At 47.5% G+C, this 18726-nt stretch overlaps 2 protein-coding genes across 5 annotated transcripts; both read left to right on the top strand.

Annotated features, from left to right (window-relative positions):
• Window positions 1-10: 10 nt before the first annotated feature.
• Window positions 11-11364, top strand: LOC118081178 (zinc finger protein OZF). 4 transcript variants are annotated; one of them, XM_035107470.2, is made up of 9 exons: window positions 12-947; window positions 1283-1357; window positions 3912-3983; window positions 4336-4407; window positions 5614-5790; window positions 6722-6744; window positions 7561-7673; window positions 8391-8423; window positions 9144-11364. In XM_035107470.2, the coding sequence occupies exons 2-9, from the start codon at window positions 1334-1336 to the stop codon at window positions 10262-10264; spliced, it is 1635 nt and encodes a 544-aa protein (XP_034963361.2). In that variant the 5' UTR covers window positions 12-947; window positions 1283-1333; the 3' UTR covers window positions 10265-11364. The 4 variants fall into 4 exon arrangements, with proteins under 4 accessions (XP_034963360.2, XP_034963361.2, XP_034963359.2 ...); XM_035107469.2 differs by having other exon boundaries at window positions 11-1357; window positions 9147-11364; XM_035107468.2 differs by having other exon boundaries at window positions 12-1357.
• Window positions 11365-12538: 1174 nt separating this feature from the next.
• Window positions 12539-18636, top strand: LOC118081231 (zinc finger protein with KRAB and SCAN domains 8-like). The gene is made up of 4 exons (XM_035107592.2): window positions 12539-12668; window positions 14336-15102; window positions 15244-15370; window positions 16383-18636. The coding sequence occupies exons 2-4, from the start codon at window positions 14377-14379 to the stop codon at window positions 17279-17281; spliced, it is 1752 nt and encodes a 583-aa protein (XP_034963483.2). The 5' UTR covers window positions 12539-12668; window positions 14336-14376; the 3' UTR covers window positions 17282-18636.
• Window positions 18637-18726: the final 90 nt, after the last annotated feature.

An 18726-nucleotide genomic window follows, 5' to 3' on the forward strand; every position in this document is an offset into this window, starting at 1 on the left:
TTATGTATAGTGAGAGGGTGGGGAGGGGTATTACTCAGAAGGGTGGTGGGAATGGGTGATTGGCTGATAGGTGTGGTAAACCTGTTGACGACTGTTAACGACTGCAATTGGCCTTACAGGAAAAAGCAAGTGGATTAGATGGCTATAAATGGCTTTATCATGTATAAGGAGATAAGAAACCAATGTCTCTATTCAGACCAGGTCTCTCCATGGTTTTAAGTTTGGTAGTAAGTTGCAATTCAGCAACTTCTCTTTCCAGTCTGTTTCTGAAATTATTTTGTAATAAGACAGCTACTTTGAGATCTTGTATAGAATGTCCTGGGAGATCGAAGTGTTCTCCTACTGGTTTCTCTGTCTTGTGATTCCTGATGTCAGATTTAAGTCCATTTATCCTTTGGCGTAGGGTTTGGCCTGTGTTTGCCCAATATGGAGAGCTGAAGGGCACTGTCGGCATTTGATGGATTATTGGCCTGATCCAGCAAGTTCTTATTCCCTGAATAAAAAGGATGTCGAGAGAGTCTCCTGTTTAAATAATTTATACAAAACAGCCGCTAGAGGGCTCTTTTTGTATTTTCTCCTTTCCTAAAATCCAGAGGCGTTTTGCGCTGCTTCTGAAATTGCCTCTCTGTGTTGTGAAATGCAACACCAAGAGGGGCTGGGCTTCCCATGAAGAGGCTGCATCCGGTGAGAGAAATACAGGGAGGGAGGAGGAGGACAGCCAGGGGGGGAAATGCACGGGAGATCAGGCAGGGAGAGCTCGGAGTCCCTTGCCCTTGCCTGCATCCGAGCCTTGGAGCAGATTTCAGGGGGGCTGTCGAGCATCGAGGGGCCACGATGGCAGATTCGAATTATTAGATGCTCTTGCTGATCTGCTTTTCACGCACAAATGCCTCAGTGGATCCCCTCTGACGTAAAACCACGGAGCGTCGTGACACCTTCCAGACAATGTGAGCATTCTCCGCCTCCAATTCCGTTACAGCTACCGAGCAGAGAAACACTTTGCACAAGCTCAGAGGCGCCCTTGGTGTTGTTCATCAAGGCACGCCTTCCAGGGCTGAGCAGGGGGAAACTTGAAAGCAGTTGCCAGGGTGCTCACCCCCTGAAAGCCTCTATCAAATTTAAGGCATTGTCTGGTTTGGGAAGAGCTGTGGCTGGGTGGCAGAGAACCTACTTTGCATGCAGAAGGTCCCAGGTTCAATCCCTGCGATTTCATGTTCCTCTGTTGCTGGCCAATCCCATCTCTGCCCCTTCTGAATTTGCCAGCTGCTTCTCTTTGCTGCAGATCCGGGTTGTCCACCTTAGTTCATTCTGGAACTCCAACCCTGGAAGGAGAATGGCTGGCACCGAGGAAGCGCAGGTAGGGACCCACCAAATGCCTCCTCTTTCCTTCCCAGCAGTGGTGGCTGGTGCCCCTCGGGACAGGTAGGGCGGAAGACCAGGAGCCCAACAGGAGGTGGCGCCAGAGAACCAGTGACCAGCAGAGCCAACTAATTCTAATGGTTTGTCCCTATCTTCCTCCTCTCTGCTAGAGAGGGCAAAACTGAGGACCAGCCTCCCTTAGTTCCTAGGAGTACATCTGGGATTATAATTCATTATATTTGTCAGTTGCTTTTCTCACAGAGTGACTCAAAGCAGCTCACGTTAATTGTTATAAACAGTGCTTTTTTCTTAAAAACAATGTTTAGGGGTACTTTCATTTTGACTCTAGAAAATCACCATTTTATAGTTCAGGTTGGGGAAAATAAATACAGTAAAAAAAAGTACAAAGACTCACAAAATGTTTAGTGGTGTGCGTACCCCTGCGTGTGTGTCCCCCCCCCCAAAAAAGCACTGGTTATAAACAAACGAAGATTACAGCTCTTGTTGTTTAGTCGTTTAGTCGTGTCCGACTCTTCGTGACCCCATGGACCATAGCACGCCAGGCACTCCTGTCTTCCACTGCCTCCCGCAGTTTGGTCAAACTCATGTTCGTAGCTTCGAGAACACTGCCCAACCATCTCGTCCTCTGTCGTCCCTTTCTCCTAGTGCCCTCAATCTTTCCCAACATCAGGGTCTTTTCCAGGGAGTCTTCTCTTCTCATGAGGTGGCCAAAGTATTGGAGCCTCAGCTTCAGGATTTATCCTTCTAGTGAGCACTCAGGGCTGATTTCCTTCAGAATGGAGCGGTTTGAGCTTCTTGCAGTCCATGGGACTCTCAAGAGTCTCCTCCAGCACCATAATTCAAAAGCATCAATTCTTCAGCGATCAGCCTTCTGTATGGTCCAGCTCTCACTTCCATACATCACTACTGGGGAAACCATAGCTTTAACTATACGGACCTTTGTCGGCAAGGTAATGTCTCTGCTTTTAAAGATGCTGTCTAGGTTTGTCATTGCTTTTCTCCCAAGAAGCAGGCGTCTTTTAATTTCGTGACTGCTGTCACCATCTGCAGTGATCAAGGAGCCCAAGAAGGTAAAATCTCTAGTCTATAATTAAAAGGCAGGACTAACAGCTCTAGTCTATAATTAAAAGGCAGGACTAACTGATCCTGCCTCACAAGAGGGGCCACAATGCCACCTTTCAATTTATTTATTTTATTGTATTCATATCCCACCTTTTTCTCCATGGAACTCAAGGTAGCTTGCATGCTTCTCCCCTTCTCATATAATCCCCACAACGACCCTGTGAGGTAGGTTAGGCTGAGAGTGAGTGACTGGCCCAAGGTCACCCAGTGAGCTTCATGGCTCACATGGGGTTTCGAACCCTGTTCTCCCAGGCTTTAGTGTGACACTCTAGCCACTACTCTCTGGGTAAAGGTAAAAGGCTTTGCTGGTGCTTAAAGATAACTGAAGATGGCACCAAGCATACCTCCCTGGGAAGACCATACCACAGACGGTGTGTGTGTGTGTCACTACTGAAAAGGCCTGTTCTTGCCACCTTCCAGATTTCTCATGGAAGGGGGCACAAGGAGAGGGTCCTGAGATGGTGATGACAAATTGTTTCAACACATACTGTATCTAGAAACATAATGGGTGAAAAGCAACATGCTTGTGTATTGCAGCAGCACCAAACATGCCTTTACACCACCCACACCCTATGTGCTTAATTTCTAAAAAATATATATGAAAGATTGATTTGATTTTTTCCATTCTGCTTTTTCCAGCAACAAATGTTGAGCTCAAAGCAGCTCACAATAATCACAAAAGCATCGCAGAACAACAAAACTTCGCAATCTCTAAACTATTTCAATCACAGCAGTTTTAAGGTTTCAAAATGTGCCTCCTTTCTTTTCTTTTTTTATAAAGCATTTTATAAAATTTTCCAAATAAACACATTAAAGACAATAAACAAAACAAACATTCAAAAACAAATACAACACACACACTTATCTTTTTAGCAATTCTTTCCAAATTTCTCCTTCCCAATGCTCTGCTGAGCTTGACTTCCCTCCCTCCCCTCGTTTGGTTTTCTATTCAGCTCTTATCTCGCAGTTCCTTTATTCCACCCATTTCAAATCAATTCGTAGGATTTATTTCAGTCCTGCAAGTGTCTTTAAACTTCTACAGTTCTTTTCCATATAGTCCACAAATTTACTCCAATCTTTTTGGAACCTTGTTTCCCCCTGGTTCCGGATCCTGCTAGTCAGTCTCGCTAGTTCCGCATAGTCTATCATTTTTGTCTGCCACTCTTCAATCGTAGGTAAATCCTGAGTTTTCCATTTTGGGGCTAACAAAGTCCTAGCCGCGGTTGTTGCATACAAAAATATTATATAGTCCTCCTTTGCAATCTCTTGTCCGATAAGTGCTAATAAAAATGCCTCTGGTTTTTTGGGAAAAGTATACTTACAAATCTTTTTCAGTTCATTATATATCATTTCCCAAAATCTTTTAACTTTTTCTCAAAATGTGCCTCCTTTCACCCCTTTTGTTACAGGGTCGTCTGGTTTTCCTGACAGGAGAGGGAGACGTCAAAATCGAGGAAGAAAAGAGCAGCGAAGAGCTACAGGTATGCATCCGTTAGCCATCCGCTCGAGTGAGAAGGAAAGAAAGGAACTTCTTCACACAGCGCATCATTAAAGCATTGAACTTCCCGCCACATGGTGTGGTAACAGTTGCAGGCGTAAGGAGCTTTAGGAGCGGGTTCTGACATTTCAGAGCTCTTTGTGTGTTTTCATGACACAGCATATGAGGGAAAAGGGCTGGGAGGGAGGAGGGGAAACCAAGGTCCACTAAAAAGTCTTTCACCAGCCATAAACCCTGCTGAGAAGTAAAAGCTAGAGTCTTTTCTCTGTGGACTATTTTAATCAGAGCGGTTTTAACGTTTCAAAATGTGCCCGCTTTCATTCCTTTTGTTACAGGATCGTCTGGCTTGTCTGGCAAGAGAAGGAAACATCAAAATCGAGGAGCAAAAGAGAAGCGAAGATCTGCTGGTAGGTATCTGTGAACCACCCACTTTAGTGGGGAAGAAAGAAATCATTAATCCATGGAACTCCCCGCCACATGGTGTGGTGATGGTCACAGGCTTGAGTGGGTTTAAGAGTGGATAACACAAGTTCATGGGGACATAGGAAGCTGCCTTATAGTGAGTCTGGCTATCTGTCATGGATGCTTTAGGTGAGATTCCTGCATTGTGGGGGGTTGGACTAGATGACCCTTGGGGTCCCTTCCAACTTTGCAATTATATGATTCTGTGAGTCAAACCAAATTGGTCCAGCTACAGTGACTGACAGCATTTCTCCAGGGCTCCAAGCAAGGAGTTCTTTCCCAGCCCTTTCTGGAGGTGCTGGGATTTGAACCTGGGACCTTCTGTATGCAGAGCAGACGCTCTGCCACTGAGCTACAGCCCTTTGGGTGATTGGCAAGGTGGGAGCCCCAGCCACCTGTCAAAATGTCCTGTGGAAGGTCAGGCTCTGAGCCACTGGCTGGTTTCCTATTCCCCTACCCCTGTGCTAAACCATGGCTTATCAAACTGTGGTTTATTTACACATGGTTTGTTTCATCATCCGAAGCATGAATACAAACCATTGGTTATAGCAAAATAAAAAAATTCCTTCAGTAGCACCTTAAAGACCAACTAAGTTTATATTTTGGTATGAGCTTTCGTGTGCATGCACACTTCTTCAGATACACTAGAAACAGAAGTGTCAGACCCTATATATATACAGAGGGTGGTGGGGGTGGGTGGGAATGGGAGATGGGCTGATTGGGGATGGGTGGGTGGGAATGGGAGATTGGTTATAGTTTGCCTTAGTCACCCCTGCGAATCTGCAGTTCCCTGAAAACACTTCCCCCAAACAGCCACTTTCCCAAACCTCAGAGCATGTTCAACAGCCCATCAGAGGACGGATGCTATCCCACCTTGAGGTTCCTGCCAGCTGTTGAACAGATCCTTCTGGCTTCGCCTTCCAGCGGCTCCAGCAGAAGCAGAGGCAGCTGCCTTGTAGTTCACTGGTCCGCCCAGATCAGTATTGTCTACATGCACTGGAGCTCTGGTTGGCCACGGTGAGAACAGGATGCTGGACTTTGGCCTGATCCAGCATGCCTGGTCAACACTCATTGGCCTAGGGGATTCTCTGATCTGTGGGATCTCCCCCTAAGCTCATCATCCCCCTTTCTATAATCTTCTCTTCTGGCAGAGAGAGATCGAAGCGGAGAGGATGAAGATTGTCAAGGAGTGGAAGGAGATGCACCAGATTCTTGACGAACAGCAGCAGGTCCTGCTGAGGTGGCTAAAGAACGAGGTTCCCCGAGTCTCCAGGGAGACTTCCCTCTGCAGTGAACCAGGAAGGGAAAAGGCACAGCAGCTGTTGCTGGTAGGAAGAGTGTTGCAAAAATAAGGTTGTAGTAAAATAATGTTACATTGCTCCTGCTGTTGATTAACAGCGTACCTGAGGCCCAGTATACCTGAAGGAGTGTCTCCACCCCCATCGTTCTGCCCAGACACTGAGATCCAGAGCCGAGGGCCTTCTGGCAGTTCCCTCACTGCGAGAAGCAAAGTTACAGGGAACCAGGCAGAGGGCCTTCTCGGTAGTGGCACCTGCCCTGTGGAACACCCTCCCATCAGATGTCAAGGAAATAAACAACTATCTGACTTTTAGGAGACATCTGAGGGCCGCCCAGAGTGACTGGGGAAACCCAGCCAGATGGGTGGGGTATAAATAAATTGTTGTTATTGTTGTTGTTAAAAGGATTTTTAATTGATTATAGCAGTGTGGGGAAGTGTTCTAGATCCTGCCCTGCCCTAATGAGCCATTTCTGACAGGAGGACATAGTTAGCATGACACCAGGTGAAACATTTTCTTTTGCCCATACCAGCGAGGCAGCGTAGGGTGTTCAAAGTCAGCTGAGCAATTATATGTCCCAGACCTGGTGTTATGTAAGCAAAACAGCCTTGGAGGCAAAATTAGGACCCCTCTGAAAGACGGTTGAATCTGCCATGAACATGCTGGCTGTAATGTGCAGCATTTTATTCCTTTTTATTTCTGATCAAGTTTTAGACTCCGTGCACACAATATCTTTAAAGCACATTCAAAGCACATTCCCCACCCCCTCAATGAATTCTGGGCGGTGCAGTTAACCCCTCACAAGGGTACAATTGCCAGGTACCCTTAACAAACTACAGCGCCTATCGTTCTTTGAGAGAAATAATTGGCTTCAAATGGCTCCGCCTGTCATGCACAGCAGAACAAGAATCTTCTCTGAGAAACTCCATAAACTGTTCTTTTCATCTTTTCTTTATTGCAGGGTTTACACAGCACTGGCTGCAGGTGAGCTCTGAATTCAATTTAACTAGCTCCTCCTATTGGTCAGCAATCTTCTCTGAACTATGAGGTGCCGGGATCAGTGGGTGGGGGAAGGAATTTGAGGGAGAGCCCACACTCAGCTTTTTTGAGGTTCTTATACCAGGGCCAAGGGACGTGGGTGGCACTGTGGGTTAAACCACACAGCCTAGGGCTTGCCGATCAGAAGGTCGGCGGTTCGAATCCCCGCGATGGGGTGAACTCCCGTTGCTTGGTCCCAGCTCCAGTCAACCTAGCAGTTTGAAAGCACGTCAAAGTGCAAGTAGGTAAATAGGCAGGAAGGTAAACGGCGTTTCCATGTGCTGCTCTGGTTCGCCAGAAATGGCTTTGTCATAATGGCCACATGACCTGGAAGCTGTACGCTGGCTCCCTCGGCCAATAACACGAGATGAGCACCGCAACCCCAGAGTCGGTCACCACTGGACCTAATGGTGAGGGGTCCCTTTACCTTTTTATACCAGGGCCAGCCAACTTGATTTCCTTCAGATGCTGTGGCACTCCAGCTCCCATCATCCCTGACCATTGGCTGTGCTGATTGTGGGCTCATGGGAATTGGAGTACAATGGCATCTTCCTGGCTACCACCTGTACTGTAAATGGAAAGCCGTATCATCACACTTTAAGCAGTAATGGCTCCCCCTACCCAAAGAATCCTGGGATTTCTAGAAGCTTCAGTCTTTATGTCAGTGTGAATCGTTTGGCCTGATCCAGCAGGGCAGTTCATTGATGTTTACCCTTCTCTTCCTCCAATAGCAACACCTATTCTTTTTTTTCTTTTTCACAGAGGTGATACATTCTTCCTGAAACAACAGCCGGATTTGGGGGAGCTGGAGCAGAAGCTGAGCGATTTCTCCCACAAAAGGGCTGCTTTGCTGGAAACGCTGCTGGCATTCAAAGGTGAAGCAGCTCATTATAATATGAAGGCATTAAAACCTAGCAAACGGCATTTTCATCCATGTAATAGCATCTTTTAAAAAATGACATATAAGTAAAGTGAAAAGAAACAGTTCACAGTTGTATCCCGTGTCAGTCATATGCAAAGAAGACCCATTGGAATTAATGGAAAGGGCTAAGGCCACTTCCGCACCAAATATTTAAAGCTGTATCATACCACTTGAAGTAAGTATGGCTTTCCCCAAAGATCCTTGGGAAGTGTAGTTTGCTAAGGGTTCTGAGAGTTGTTGGGGCACCCCTGTTTACCTCACCGAGTTACAACTTCCAGAGTTCTCTGAGAAGAGAGATTGATTGTTAAATAACCCTGAGAACTGTTGTCTGCTGTCTGTCTGTCACCATGCCATGGATGGCGAAGGGTGGGGAGAGATTCTTCTCCTTTATGTACTTCAGGGCAGTTATCCTCGAGTGCTTTCAATACTGTTTGTGCCTGAAAAGGTTTTAAGACAGATCTACTGACCTGTTTCCAATCTGAGCGTGTTCTCCAACTTCCTGTTAAAATCCTGTAACTGTTTATACCGCACATGATCTGGTTTAAATTTTTTGTCCAGCTTTCGTTGCCCCCCCCAAAACCCCACCAGCAAGTCTGAAGGGGTTCTGAGAGAGAAAGATGGGAAACTGCAAAATGGTGCATGCTGTTAATTGTCTAATTTCCTTCCCTAGAAAATCTGCATCTGGAGTTGAAGAAGAATGGAGGTACATAGATATATATAATTTTAAATATGGATACTAGATGCCCTCAGTTATATTTTACTGCCTGAAGGGAAGGATTATAGTATATAAGCACATTTATCGTTCAACATCTAAAATCTTGCAAAGTTTCGTGAAGATAGGAACACAGGAAATTGCCTTATACTGACGTTAGTCCATCTAACTCAGTATTTTCGACACTGATTGTCAGTGGCTCTCCCGGGTTTCAGACAGTGAGTCTTGAAGTATAGGTGGGTTCCCATGAGGCAAGACACAGTGATCACAGCAAGAACCTTTATTGAACTACATTACTAGATAACAGGGGCAAAGCAACTGCTTATACACATTTGTGAAGGCCTGGGCCACTCCCGCTCCCAACGTGATTCTAAACTTCCAAGTTGCAAATCATGAATCAGAGTTTAGGGGCCAATGGCAGAGGCCCAAATCCAGAACTGTTCTGTGATTGGATATCGTGTATCAAATCAGAACACAGGAGCTCAGAATCCTTAGTCCAGACTCGAGCTCAGGCAAACACACACCACTGAATACATAACGAGTCTCTCTCAGCCCGACTTGGGAATGCCTTTGGGGACTGAAACTGAGACCTTGTGCATGCAAAGCAGATGCTCCGCTGCTTAGCTACAGCCTTTTGCCATAATGATTTCAATCACCGAATCAATCAGGTTTTGCTGCATAACAGTATATCCAACTTGCTTTTCTCTCTAGCAGGAGAAGGGCAGGTGAGCAAAATGGAGGATGAGAAACTTCCTGAATCGGAAGCAGCTTCTGAGGGTGAACATGGATCTAAAAGAGTGCAGAGTCTGGACAAAGGGGAGGAGGGGAAATCTGTTCCCCGCGAAGAAAACAACTATGACCTTGATGGGCACAAAATTCAGCCAAGGACGCAACAGGTCAAGAAGCAGAAGATGTGTGGCGTGTGCAGGAAGAGCTTCAGCCAGAGGTCAAACCTTATCACACACCAGAGAACCCACACGGGCGAGAAGCCGTACAAGTGCGCAGATTGCGGGAAGAGCTTCCGCTTCCGCTCCAACCTCCTTACGCACAAGAGGATCCACACAGGGGAGAAGCCATTCAAGTGCCCGCTTTGCGGGAAGGGCTTCAGCAACCATTCGGGCCTCGTCAGTCACAAAGGGACTCATCGGGAAGAGAAGCCGTACAAGTGTGCCCAGTGCGGCAAGGGTTTCAGCAGGAGGCCGGGCCTCGTTGTCCACGAGAGAACCCACACAGGGGACAAGCCGTACAAGTGCCCCGACTGCGGGAGAAACTTCAGCCAGATTTCGGGCCTGATCGCGCACGAGCGGAGCCACATGAAGGAGAAGCCATTCAGATGTGTGGTTTGCGACAAGTGCTTCAGCCATGCCTCTCACCTGGCTCTGCACGAGATGACCCACATGGAACAGAAGGCGTTTGAGTGCCTGGATTGCGGGGAAAGCTTTGGCCGGAAGCTGGACCTCGCTGCCCACCGCCGGAACCACACGGGGGAGACATCGTACGAGTGCGCGGACTGCGGGAAGCGCTTCAGCCAGCGGCCAAGCCTGCGTGCCCACGAAAGGACCCACTTGAAGAAGCTCTACCCATGTGTTGAATGTGGGAAGAGCTTCCGGAGCAGCTCCAACCTGAAGTCCCACAAAAGGACCCACATCGGAGACAAGCCCTACAAGTGCTCAGCGTGTGGGAAAAGCTTCAAGTGGAGCTCCAACCTCATTGCCCACGAAAGGGCCCACACTGGAGCAAAGCCTTACAGGTGCTCGGACTGTGGGAAAAGCTTCAAAGGGAGCTCAGATCTTAGCAGACATCAGAGAATCCACACAGGAGAGAACTTGTGAGCAGCCTAATTATTAGGAAAAGGTGTTTTAAATAGTGGTTTTGCATAGCACTCTTTGTTCCCTGTTTGAGGGGTTTGTTGTTGTTGTTGCTGCTGCTGCTGTTGTTGACAGGCATATGTGAGCATTGGTGTATGTCATGGGGCGGCATCATTATAAAATGGTGCTGTAGCTCTAGGTTCGAGCAAGAGGGCTGAAACGAAAGGTTTGGCTGATTATTTAAAATGGATTACAGTGGTACCTCTACTTACGAATTTAATGCGTTCCGAATGCACATTCGTAAGTCAAAAAAAATTGTAAGTCGAATCCCATATTTTTTCATTGGGATAAAAAATTCGTAAGTCGAAGCAACCCTATCTAAAAATCCGTAAGTAGAAAAAATCCTATCTAAACCGCATCCAAGATGGCGGACGGAGCTCCGTTCATAAGTAGAAACATTCGTAAGTAGAGTTATTCGTAAGTAGAGGTACCACTGTATGTGCTGATATTGACAATGGTGTCTTCAGAATTTTACATAGCAGGAGATAAGCATACGGATACAAACCAAGGTGCAGATTAAGTTTCGTTCCCACCCAGGGGCCACAGTTTACACACAGGGAAAAGTCGTTCCAATTTCCAGGTGACATGTTAAATGCATTTGTTACATACAGAGAAAAGCGATGTCATTTATGCAGTCTTGAAACATTGGAATAAAGGCATTTTTTCACAGTTGTGCAGTGTGAATGGATTGTTTCCTTTATTTGACAGCATTTAATATGAGGTTACTAGGTGCTCCAATTCTAGGGGCCCAGGCTGCCGCCCCCCATATTGAGGGGGCCTGGTGCAACGTCATTGCATGAAGCTACTTTGGCCTGCAAAGCATCTCCTGATGAAGCGGGGACTGGCAGGGCCTAGCATAAGGATGCACTGGGCGGCACGTTGTTGGGAAATGTGTGTGACATTGTGCGCTGTGCTCCAGCCCCCCACCCTTTCCCCCAATCTTGGGGGCAACCCAGAGCCACTGGAGGTTAGCAACCACAATTGGAACCCTGCAGGTTTGAGGCTCAATGCTGCTTTGGTAGGCAGGTCTTGTTCAGTGGTGTACCAAGCCCAGGCGGTACCCAGTGCGGCGCCTGTGCAGCACCCCGTACAGACTGCACATGTGCGGTATTCCACATGTGCGCACTCCGTATGGGGGTGCTGCACATGCGCAGTCCGTACGGGCTGCCACTCTTGCGCACCGGCCGTATAGGCTGCCACGTGGGCGGCATCCCGTATGAACAGTGTGAGAGAGCGGTAGCCCGTGCGGACGCTGCGCCCTCGAAGCAGCGGGGCTCGGCTTGGGAGTCGCGGGGGGTGTCATCCAGGGTGGCACCCGGGGCAGCCCGCCCCCAACACCCCCCCTTGCTACGCCCCTGGTCTTGTGAAACTGCTTCCCTGCGTTCTATGGCAGCTCCAGGCAGGCTCTGCAAAAGAGGCTGAGCAGGAACTTGACAGCTTGGAGGCAGGGTTCTATCCTAGGAAGCGCAGGGAAGGAGCTGAGGTGTCGTCAGGTAGTTGTTTACATGCCCTGGAGTTGGCAAAATGGCAGGTGGGTGTCTTAACAATTAAATTCTTATATCACTCGTAAGAATTAAGCTGCAGTGCTGCATTTCTGCAGGCTTGAACATGTGAGTGCAGAAACATTCCAAACAAACACATAAGTAGAGATACCCAGGTTTCTAGTCCATAAGGCTGAGAGGGTTGGCTTGAAAGTAGGTTAATGAAATCTCCAGATCCAGCTGACCTGAGCTCTGATCTTAAATTTTCAGTCACTCAGATCACATGTAAAGAGCAGCAATAAGATGGTGTGTGCTGTGTATTCTAAACCCTTACTCAGAAGTAAGCCCTAACCATTAAGTTTGATACAACCCACTTCCACGTGATTTTTTCCCTAACAGACATATGGCTGCATGAATTGTTAGCTATTTGCCTGTCACAATTCAAGCAGCTTCTACTCTTTTCTTCTTCTTCTTTTTTAAAGGTGGCTGCCTGCCAGCCAAGGTTGCCAACTGATAGAAAGGAAAGCATCTGGTCCTTGCTCTGGTGCCTTGAACCACAGCATCTGCTGCTGAAAGCAGCCTCTGGAGCTCTGCATGGCGCGTGAAGGGTTACGCTGATAGAGATCCGCAGGCATGGTGCCTAGATCGGCCAGGCCATTTGAGAAGCTGATGAAGCCACTTCCTGTCCCCACCTTGCCCTTTCCTTGGGGGAAACTGGGGGTTGTGCTGCTCTCAGCCTGCAGGGAGAGGTGAGCTAAAGGGGAATTTAGGAGGGAGGGGCCGTTTGCAGAAAAGTTGGGAGAACCTTATAGAAAATCCCAGGAGACCTAGGGCTGCAAAAAAGGACATAGGAAGCACCTTTGTACGGAGTCAGACCAACAAGTCTGGTGGACTGCTTTCCAGGATTTTTTTGGGGGGGGGGGTGTAGGTAGGAGGGAGGGAGGGAAATCTCTCCTGGATCGGGGAGGGTAATGCCAAAGTATGGAAGAGAAAGCGTTGGGTCCTGTAGTCCAAATCAGCCCTCTCATTTCTGAGTTAAGTTTCAATATTGTTTAGTGGAGAGAACACTCTTCCGTGCTTTTTAAACCGCTGCATGGTATGTGGAGGGGAATTCAACAGGTGCAGCCTTATTAATTGCCTCTCTAAGCTTGGGAAGCTCTGCCTGTTGAATTTCTGCCTGTCTTGAAATTTTGACTACATGGGGCGCTTTTCTGTTGTTGTTGTTGTTTCAGTTGACAAACTCATTGGCAGATCATAGCAGACTGCCGTTCAGACAAGGGCATCTTTGAGTAAATGCAGAGCGGCAGAAGAGACCTTTTGGCAACCTTTGAAAGCTAACAACAGTTTACACACGGGCAAAATGCAATAAGTACTGCCTGTGACAATTGAAAAGTTTTAAGGATATGCAAATAAAGATGAAATGACACAGTTAATTCTTCACAACGACAGTAATTGTTGACAATGCAATTGTCATAAGTATTGTTATTAACATTGGAAGTGGGACAGAAAACCGCTGGGTTGTTGCCAGCTCCCAGTAAGTCTACAAGTTCACTGTATATTTAAAGCCGTATCGTCCCATTTTAAACAGTCATGGTTTCCACCAAATAATCCTGGGAACTATAGTATAACTGCAATGCATTATACGTAGGGCTGCCTCTGAAGACGGTTTGGAAACTTCAGTTGGTGCAGAATTCAGCGGACAGGTTGTTCAACAGAATCAGTTAGTTTCCGGGCCCAATTCAAAGTGCTGGTTTCGACCTATAAAGCCTTAAATGGCTCAGCACCACAACACCTCAAGGACCGCCTCTTCCCATATGAACCTGCTTGGACCCTGAGATCATCTTCTGAGGTCCTTCTTCCTGTGCCTCCTCCTCGAGAGGTTCGGAGGGTGGCAACACGAGAACAGGGCCTTCTCTGCAGTGGCTCCCCGTTTGTTGAATGCCCTCCCCAGGGGAGTTTGCCTGGCGCCTTCATTATACACCTTTAGGTGCCAGGCAAAAACATTTCTTTTTAACCATGCCTTTGATGAACCGATCAACATCCTATACCCTTTTAAAATGTGACTCTTGGGAGGGTATTATTGGGTTATTGTTTCTATTTTGATTTTATATATTGTGATCTTTTTTGTGACCAGCCCTGAGACCTCCGGGTATAGGGTGGTATATAAATTCAATAAATAAATAAATAAAAATAGTTTCTTAAGGGTGCGGAGAGTGGTTAGGAAAATCCCCTCACAGAGATGCACTTTCCAGAGTGGTTTAACAATCAATCCATCATTCCAGGGAGCTCTGTGAGTGGAATAGGGGCCTCCTAACATCTCAGGACTATTAAAGAACCGCATTTCCCAAGATTCTTTGCAGGAAGCCACGACTATTTAAAGTGACACGATACTGCTTTAAATGTATAGTGTAGATGTGGGCTTAAGTTATATATTCAGAGTAGGCCCTTTGAAATGAATAAACCTAAGTTTTTCATTTTGATTCATGTCAATGGGTCTACTCTTGAGTAGCACTAACACCACTGACAGACACCACTGTGCTCTTTTTGTGTACAGATCCTTGGACTAATCCGTCTGCGCTCACCTCGCTGAAGGAAATGGCCGAAGGGGAGAGGATAGCCAATCTGAAAACAGAGGAACAGGATCCGGCAGGCCCCAGGTTATGGGATGGCATGGAGGAAGCCACAAGCGAAGGCCCACCAGTTAACAATTTGGTCGGTGGAGCCAAGTTGGTTTTGACGGAGGAAGCATCGCAGCGGGTTAAGCAGGAACCGAGCGAGGGTATGCTCCAGCAGTGCTGGGAAGGCCAGTGGCAGGCCTTCCTGAAGGCTGTGCGGTCCCCTCGCTTGGGAGGGATCGACCCGCAGGTGCCCCGGCCTGTGCCAAGGGAAGACATCAATGAATGTCAGGTCACTTCTGAGGGAGTGGACGAAGCTGGCCAGTGGCCCCGAAGAGAAGGCAGCGAGGAGATCCTGGACTCCTCCAGAGAACAGGTCAAAGTAGAGGTTCTGGACAAGGACCCCGTTGACTTGGACGTGCGACGCAGGCGCTTCAGGCAGTTCCGCTATGAGAAAGCCGAGGGCCCCCGAGAAGTCTTGAGCCGACTCCGGGAGCTTTGCCACCGGTGGCTGAAGCCAGAAAGACACACCAAGGAGCAGATCTTGGAGCTGGTGGTTCTGGAGCAGTTCCTAGCTGTCCTGCCCCAACGAATACAGGGCCAAGTCAGGGAGCAGGACCCAGAGACCTGCACCCAGGTGGTGGCCCTCGTGGAGGATTTCCTGATGAGGCAGGAAGTCCAAGATGCCAGGAGCTGGGATCAGCAGGTAAGAAGGTCTGTACGCTGCCAACAGCATCTTGAGAGCACCATGTTGGCTACCCCGGCTTAGATGTTTTATGTACAATCTAGCAGTAGACATGTTTTGTTAAATAAAAGTGGATCAATGGGACTCCCGTGGCTGTTTCAGGTGCTGAGGCCTTCTGGAGAAACAGCTGTGAATTCCTCTGAGGCAAGCCAGGTTCCTCCCAACTTTTGGAAAGGGCAACTCTGCAGAGCAGCGGGTCAGGTAGAGGACAAAACTGCAGATTTGACAGGTAAGGAATCTCTGTGCATGGAATATGCTTGATGTTTTCAACCCCTGGGAAATTTCCCCCTTCAGGAATTTCCTTGTCTCCCTTGTTTCTTAAGCCCAGCTCTTGCTGGAGGAGGTCTACCTACATCAGTTCAGACCATGTGTCAGACAAAATAAAAAAAGAGAAAGTGGCTTCCTTTTTTTAAAATGTTTTCATTTAATTATAATATTTCTTTGTTTATTAGATTCCATTTCTGAATCAGTTCCCCCCAAAAATATTGACGCGATGTCACAGTAAAAGCATTAACCATTAAAACCATTTAAAACAATTCCATACATAAAAACAACTTTTAAGGCTATGGGGGACATACCCCATAATTTAATTACTACTTCTATTGTGTTTGTAAATAGCTTAAAGTCTTTTTTACGAGTAAAACAGTGAGTAAATATTCATAATAATAATAAAATATATATCCACAATAGCTTTTTGTAGTTTCATTGTATAGTTTTACGGTTTTATTGCTTTACATCTCTGTTTTTTATGATACAGAAGTATTCAACTATTTTTTATAAATAAAAAATAAACAGGGAGTTATATTACATGTCTAATTAGAGACATAATGGTTATCAATGATGTCCAATAAACTGACCAAACTGCGGGAGGCAGTGGAAGACAGGAGTGCCTGGCGTGCTCTGGTCCATGGGGTCACGAAGAGTCGGACACAACTAAACGACTAAACAACAATACTTAGTCGGACTCAACTAAACAACAATATATTAAGACAATACTTACTTATGTTCTAAACATCATTCTTGCATTCAAAACATGATATTGAGATCATTCATTTCTGGTAATGAGCTTGAATTTTTTTTACTGTGATCAACAAACTTTTCCATCTTGTCACAAAATTCTCACACCTCTGTTCCCTCCCCCCCCCCTAACTCTAATCTAATGAGTCAGTTTAGCTATTGTAGCTGTGTAAAAATGGACACAATATGGGAATTGCTCATTTGACCATTGTTTACTGCTGCAGGTGACAGGCAAATGCATGAGAAGGAGGGGATTGGCCTTCAAAAGGAACGTTCAGAGCAAGTGGAACCAAACGATGCAACCTTACGAAGAGAAAAGGGTTTCAAGAAGTACAGGAAGGGAATAACATTTGGGAGTCAGCAGGAAGCGGAAAGAGAACCAAAGAGAACTCTAGAGAAAACTGTTCCCTGTCTGGAGGATAACGAGGATGGGGAAGAAAACAGGGTCCAGCCTCATGACAGGCAAACAACCAAGAGAAGCTTCAGGCCCACTCTTAACCATCAGAGAATCCCCGCTGGAGAGAAGCCCTATAAGTGCTCTTTCTGCGGGAATAGCTTCACTCGGACGTGGGACCTCCTGGTACATACGAGGATCCACACCGGGGAGGCCCCGTATAAGTGCTCCTACTGTGGGAAAAGCTTCAGCCGCGGTTCACTCTTCAGGGAACACGTGAGAACCCACACGGGGGAGAGGCCCTACAAGTGTTCACACTGCGGGAAGAGCTTCAACCGGAAACGCTACCTTATCACTCACGAGAGAATCCACACGGGGGAGAACCCGCCTCTGTGCCTTTATTGTGGGAAAAGCTTCTCCCAGAGGGCCAGCCTCATTGCCCACGAGCGGATCCACACGGGGGAAATCCCATACAAATGCAGTCACTGCGACAAAAGTTTCTCCCAGAAGTCCAAGCTCGTCATACATGAGAGGACCCACACGGGAGAGACTCCCTTCAAGTGCCCTGAGTGTGGGAAAAGCTTCAGCCAAAAGGGGAACCTTAGGACACACATGAGAATCCACACTGGAGAGAAGCCTTTCAAATGCCTGCTTTGCATGAAAAGCTTCTCTCAGAGGGCCAAACTCCTCGTACATGAAAAAATGCATACTGAACCGATCCCCGTATAAGTGCAGGCGATTGGTACAACAGAGGGGCTACTTAGGTTTTGTAGGAGAACTAAGGTAAAGACAAATTTGTGAGAGGATAAGCTGCATGTCTCTAAACGCCAGTGGTTGGGGAATGATTTCGGGGAGCTGTTGTGGCTTTGTCCTGCTTTTGGGCTTCTCACTGGGGCATCTGCTTGGCCACTGTGAGGAACAAGATGCTCAACAAGACAGGCCTTTGCTCTGATCCTGCAGGATTCTTCTTGTGTCCTTTTTGAGCTGGGAGACAAGAAACTTCCCCCATGAAAATTTCACCCCCTCCTCCTGGGTGGCAATAGGTAGAGCTCAGGCGGCTCTGGGTGTTTGCTGAAGTACAGCTCCCATCGTCCCTGGCCATTGGCTGTGCTGGGTGTTGCATCCCAACAACACGTGGAAGCTCCTCGCCCAGTCTCCTCGATCCCCAGCCCCTGATCTGTTGAACCAAACTGGACTTGATGGGAGTATATTGTGCTCCAGGAGGCTTGGTTTGGTCAGAATCGAGTGTACGCTTCCAGAGTTGATGCTGGCTGCCCCAAAGCATCATGGGAACTGTCATTTTAGGGCATTGGCAGATACTATGAACCCCCTCACAGAACTACCATGCCCATAGTTTTCTGCCAAGAGGGACTGAGCTTGTTCTGGATTAAGAGCAGGGCTGAGAGCGACGCATGTCTAGTTTGGCCACTTATGGGTCTAGCAGTGTGGTATGGCTTGTGGGTGTGAGGGGCTGGTAGTCCTCCAGATGATTGTTTGTTTTCTGCTCCAGAGAAGCAGACACGGAGCAATGGATTCAAACTACAAGAAAGAAGATTCCACCTAAACATTAGGAAGAACTTCCTGACAGTAAGAGCTGTTCGGCAGTGGAATTTGCTACCAAGGAGTGTGGTGGAGTCTCCTTCTTTGGAGGTCTTTAAGCAGAGGCTTGACAGGCATATGTCAAGAATGCTTTGATGGTGTTTCCTGCTCGGCAGGGGGTTGGACTGGATGGCCCTTGTGGTCTCTTCCAACTCTATGATTCTATGATATTTGGACTTCCGGGGCTGGCTCACCCAGGGTATTCTGCCGCTGAGGCAAAACAGTGTTGCTGCTGCACCCTCAACGAGTCCTGCCCCACACACCTACTGAGGGTGACTCCTTGTGTCCCCCACCGATGACTACGCCAACTCCAATGCTGCCATTCCCACCCATCCCCCAAGACAAAGGGAAGAAAATGGAGACTGAAAAGGCAGCGGGGAATGGGGCAAAATGGAGCAGGCCGCAACAGTGGCAGATCAGGAGAATGGTTCACTCTTCGTGGGCCTAGATCTGCTGCCCCACCCCACCCCCCCTCCGAGCCTCCTATCCTGAGGCAACTGCCTCCCTGAGACTCGTGGATAGGGCAGCCCTCCCATCTGCTCCTAGGCAGCATACCCTGCAGTTAGGCATTATGG

Source organism: Zootoca vivipara, chromosome 2 (genome assembly GCF_963506605.1).
Source record: "Zootoca vivipara chromosome 2, rZooViv1.1, whole genome shotgun sequence".
In the NCBI taxonomy this organism is placed as follows: domain Eukaryota; kingdom Metazoa; phylum Chordata; class Lepidosauria; order Squamata; family Lacertidae; genus Zootoca; species Zootoca vivipara.

Coding starts and splice junctions, on each gene's coding strand:
- LOC118081178 (XM_035107468.2), top strand. CDS start 887: ATGCCTCAGTGGATCCCCTCTGACGTAAAACCACGGAGCGTCGTGACA. Junction 4,408..5,613: donor AGAGAAGCGAAGATCTGCTG/GTAGGTATCTGT, acceptor CTCTTCTGGCAG/AGAGAGATCGAAGCGGAGAG. Junction 5,791..6,721: donor AGGCACAGCAGCTGTTGCTG/GTAGGAAGAGTG, acceptor TCTTTATTGCAG/GGTTTACACAGCACTGGCTG.
- LOC118081231 (XM_035107592.2), top strand. CDS start 14,377: ATGGCCGAAGGGGAGAGGATAGCCAATCTGAAAACAGAGGAACAGGAT. Junction 15,103..15,243: donor CCAGGAGCTGGGATCAGCAG/GTAAGAAGGTCT, acceptor TGGCTGTTTCAG/GTGCTGAGGCCTTCTGGAGA. Junction 15,371..16,382: donor CAAAACTGCAGATTTGACAG/GTAAGGAATCTC, acceptor TTACTGCTGCAG/GTGACAGGCAAATGCATGAG.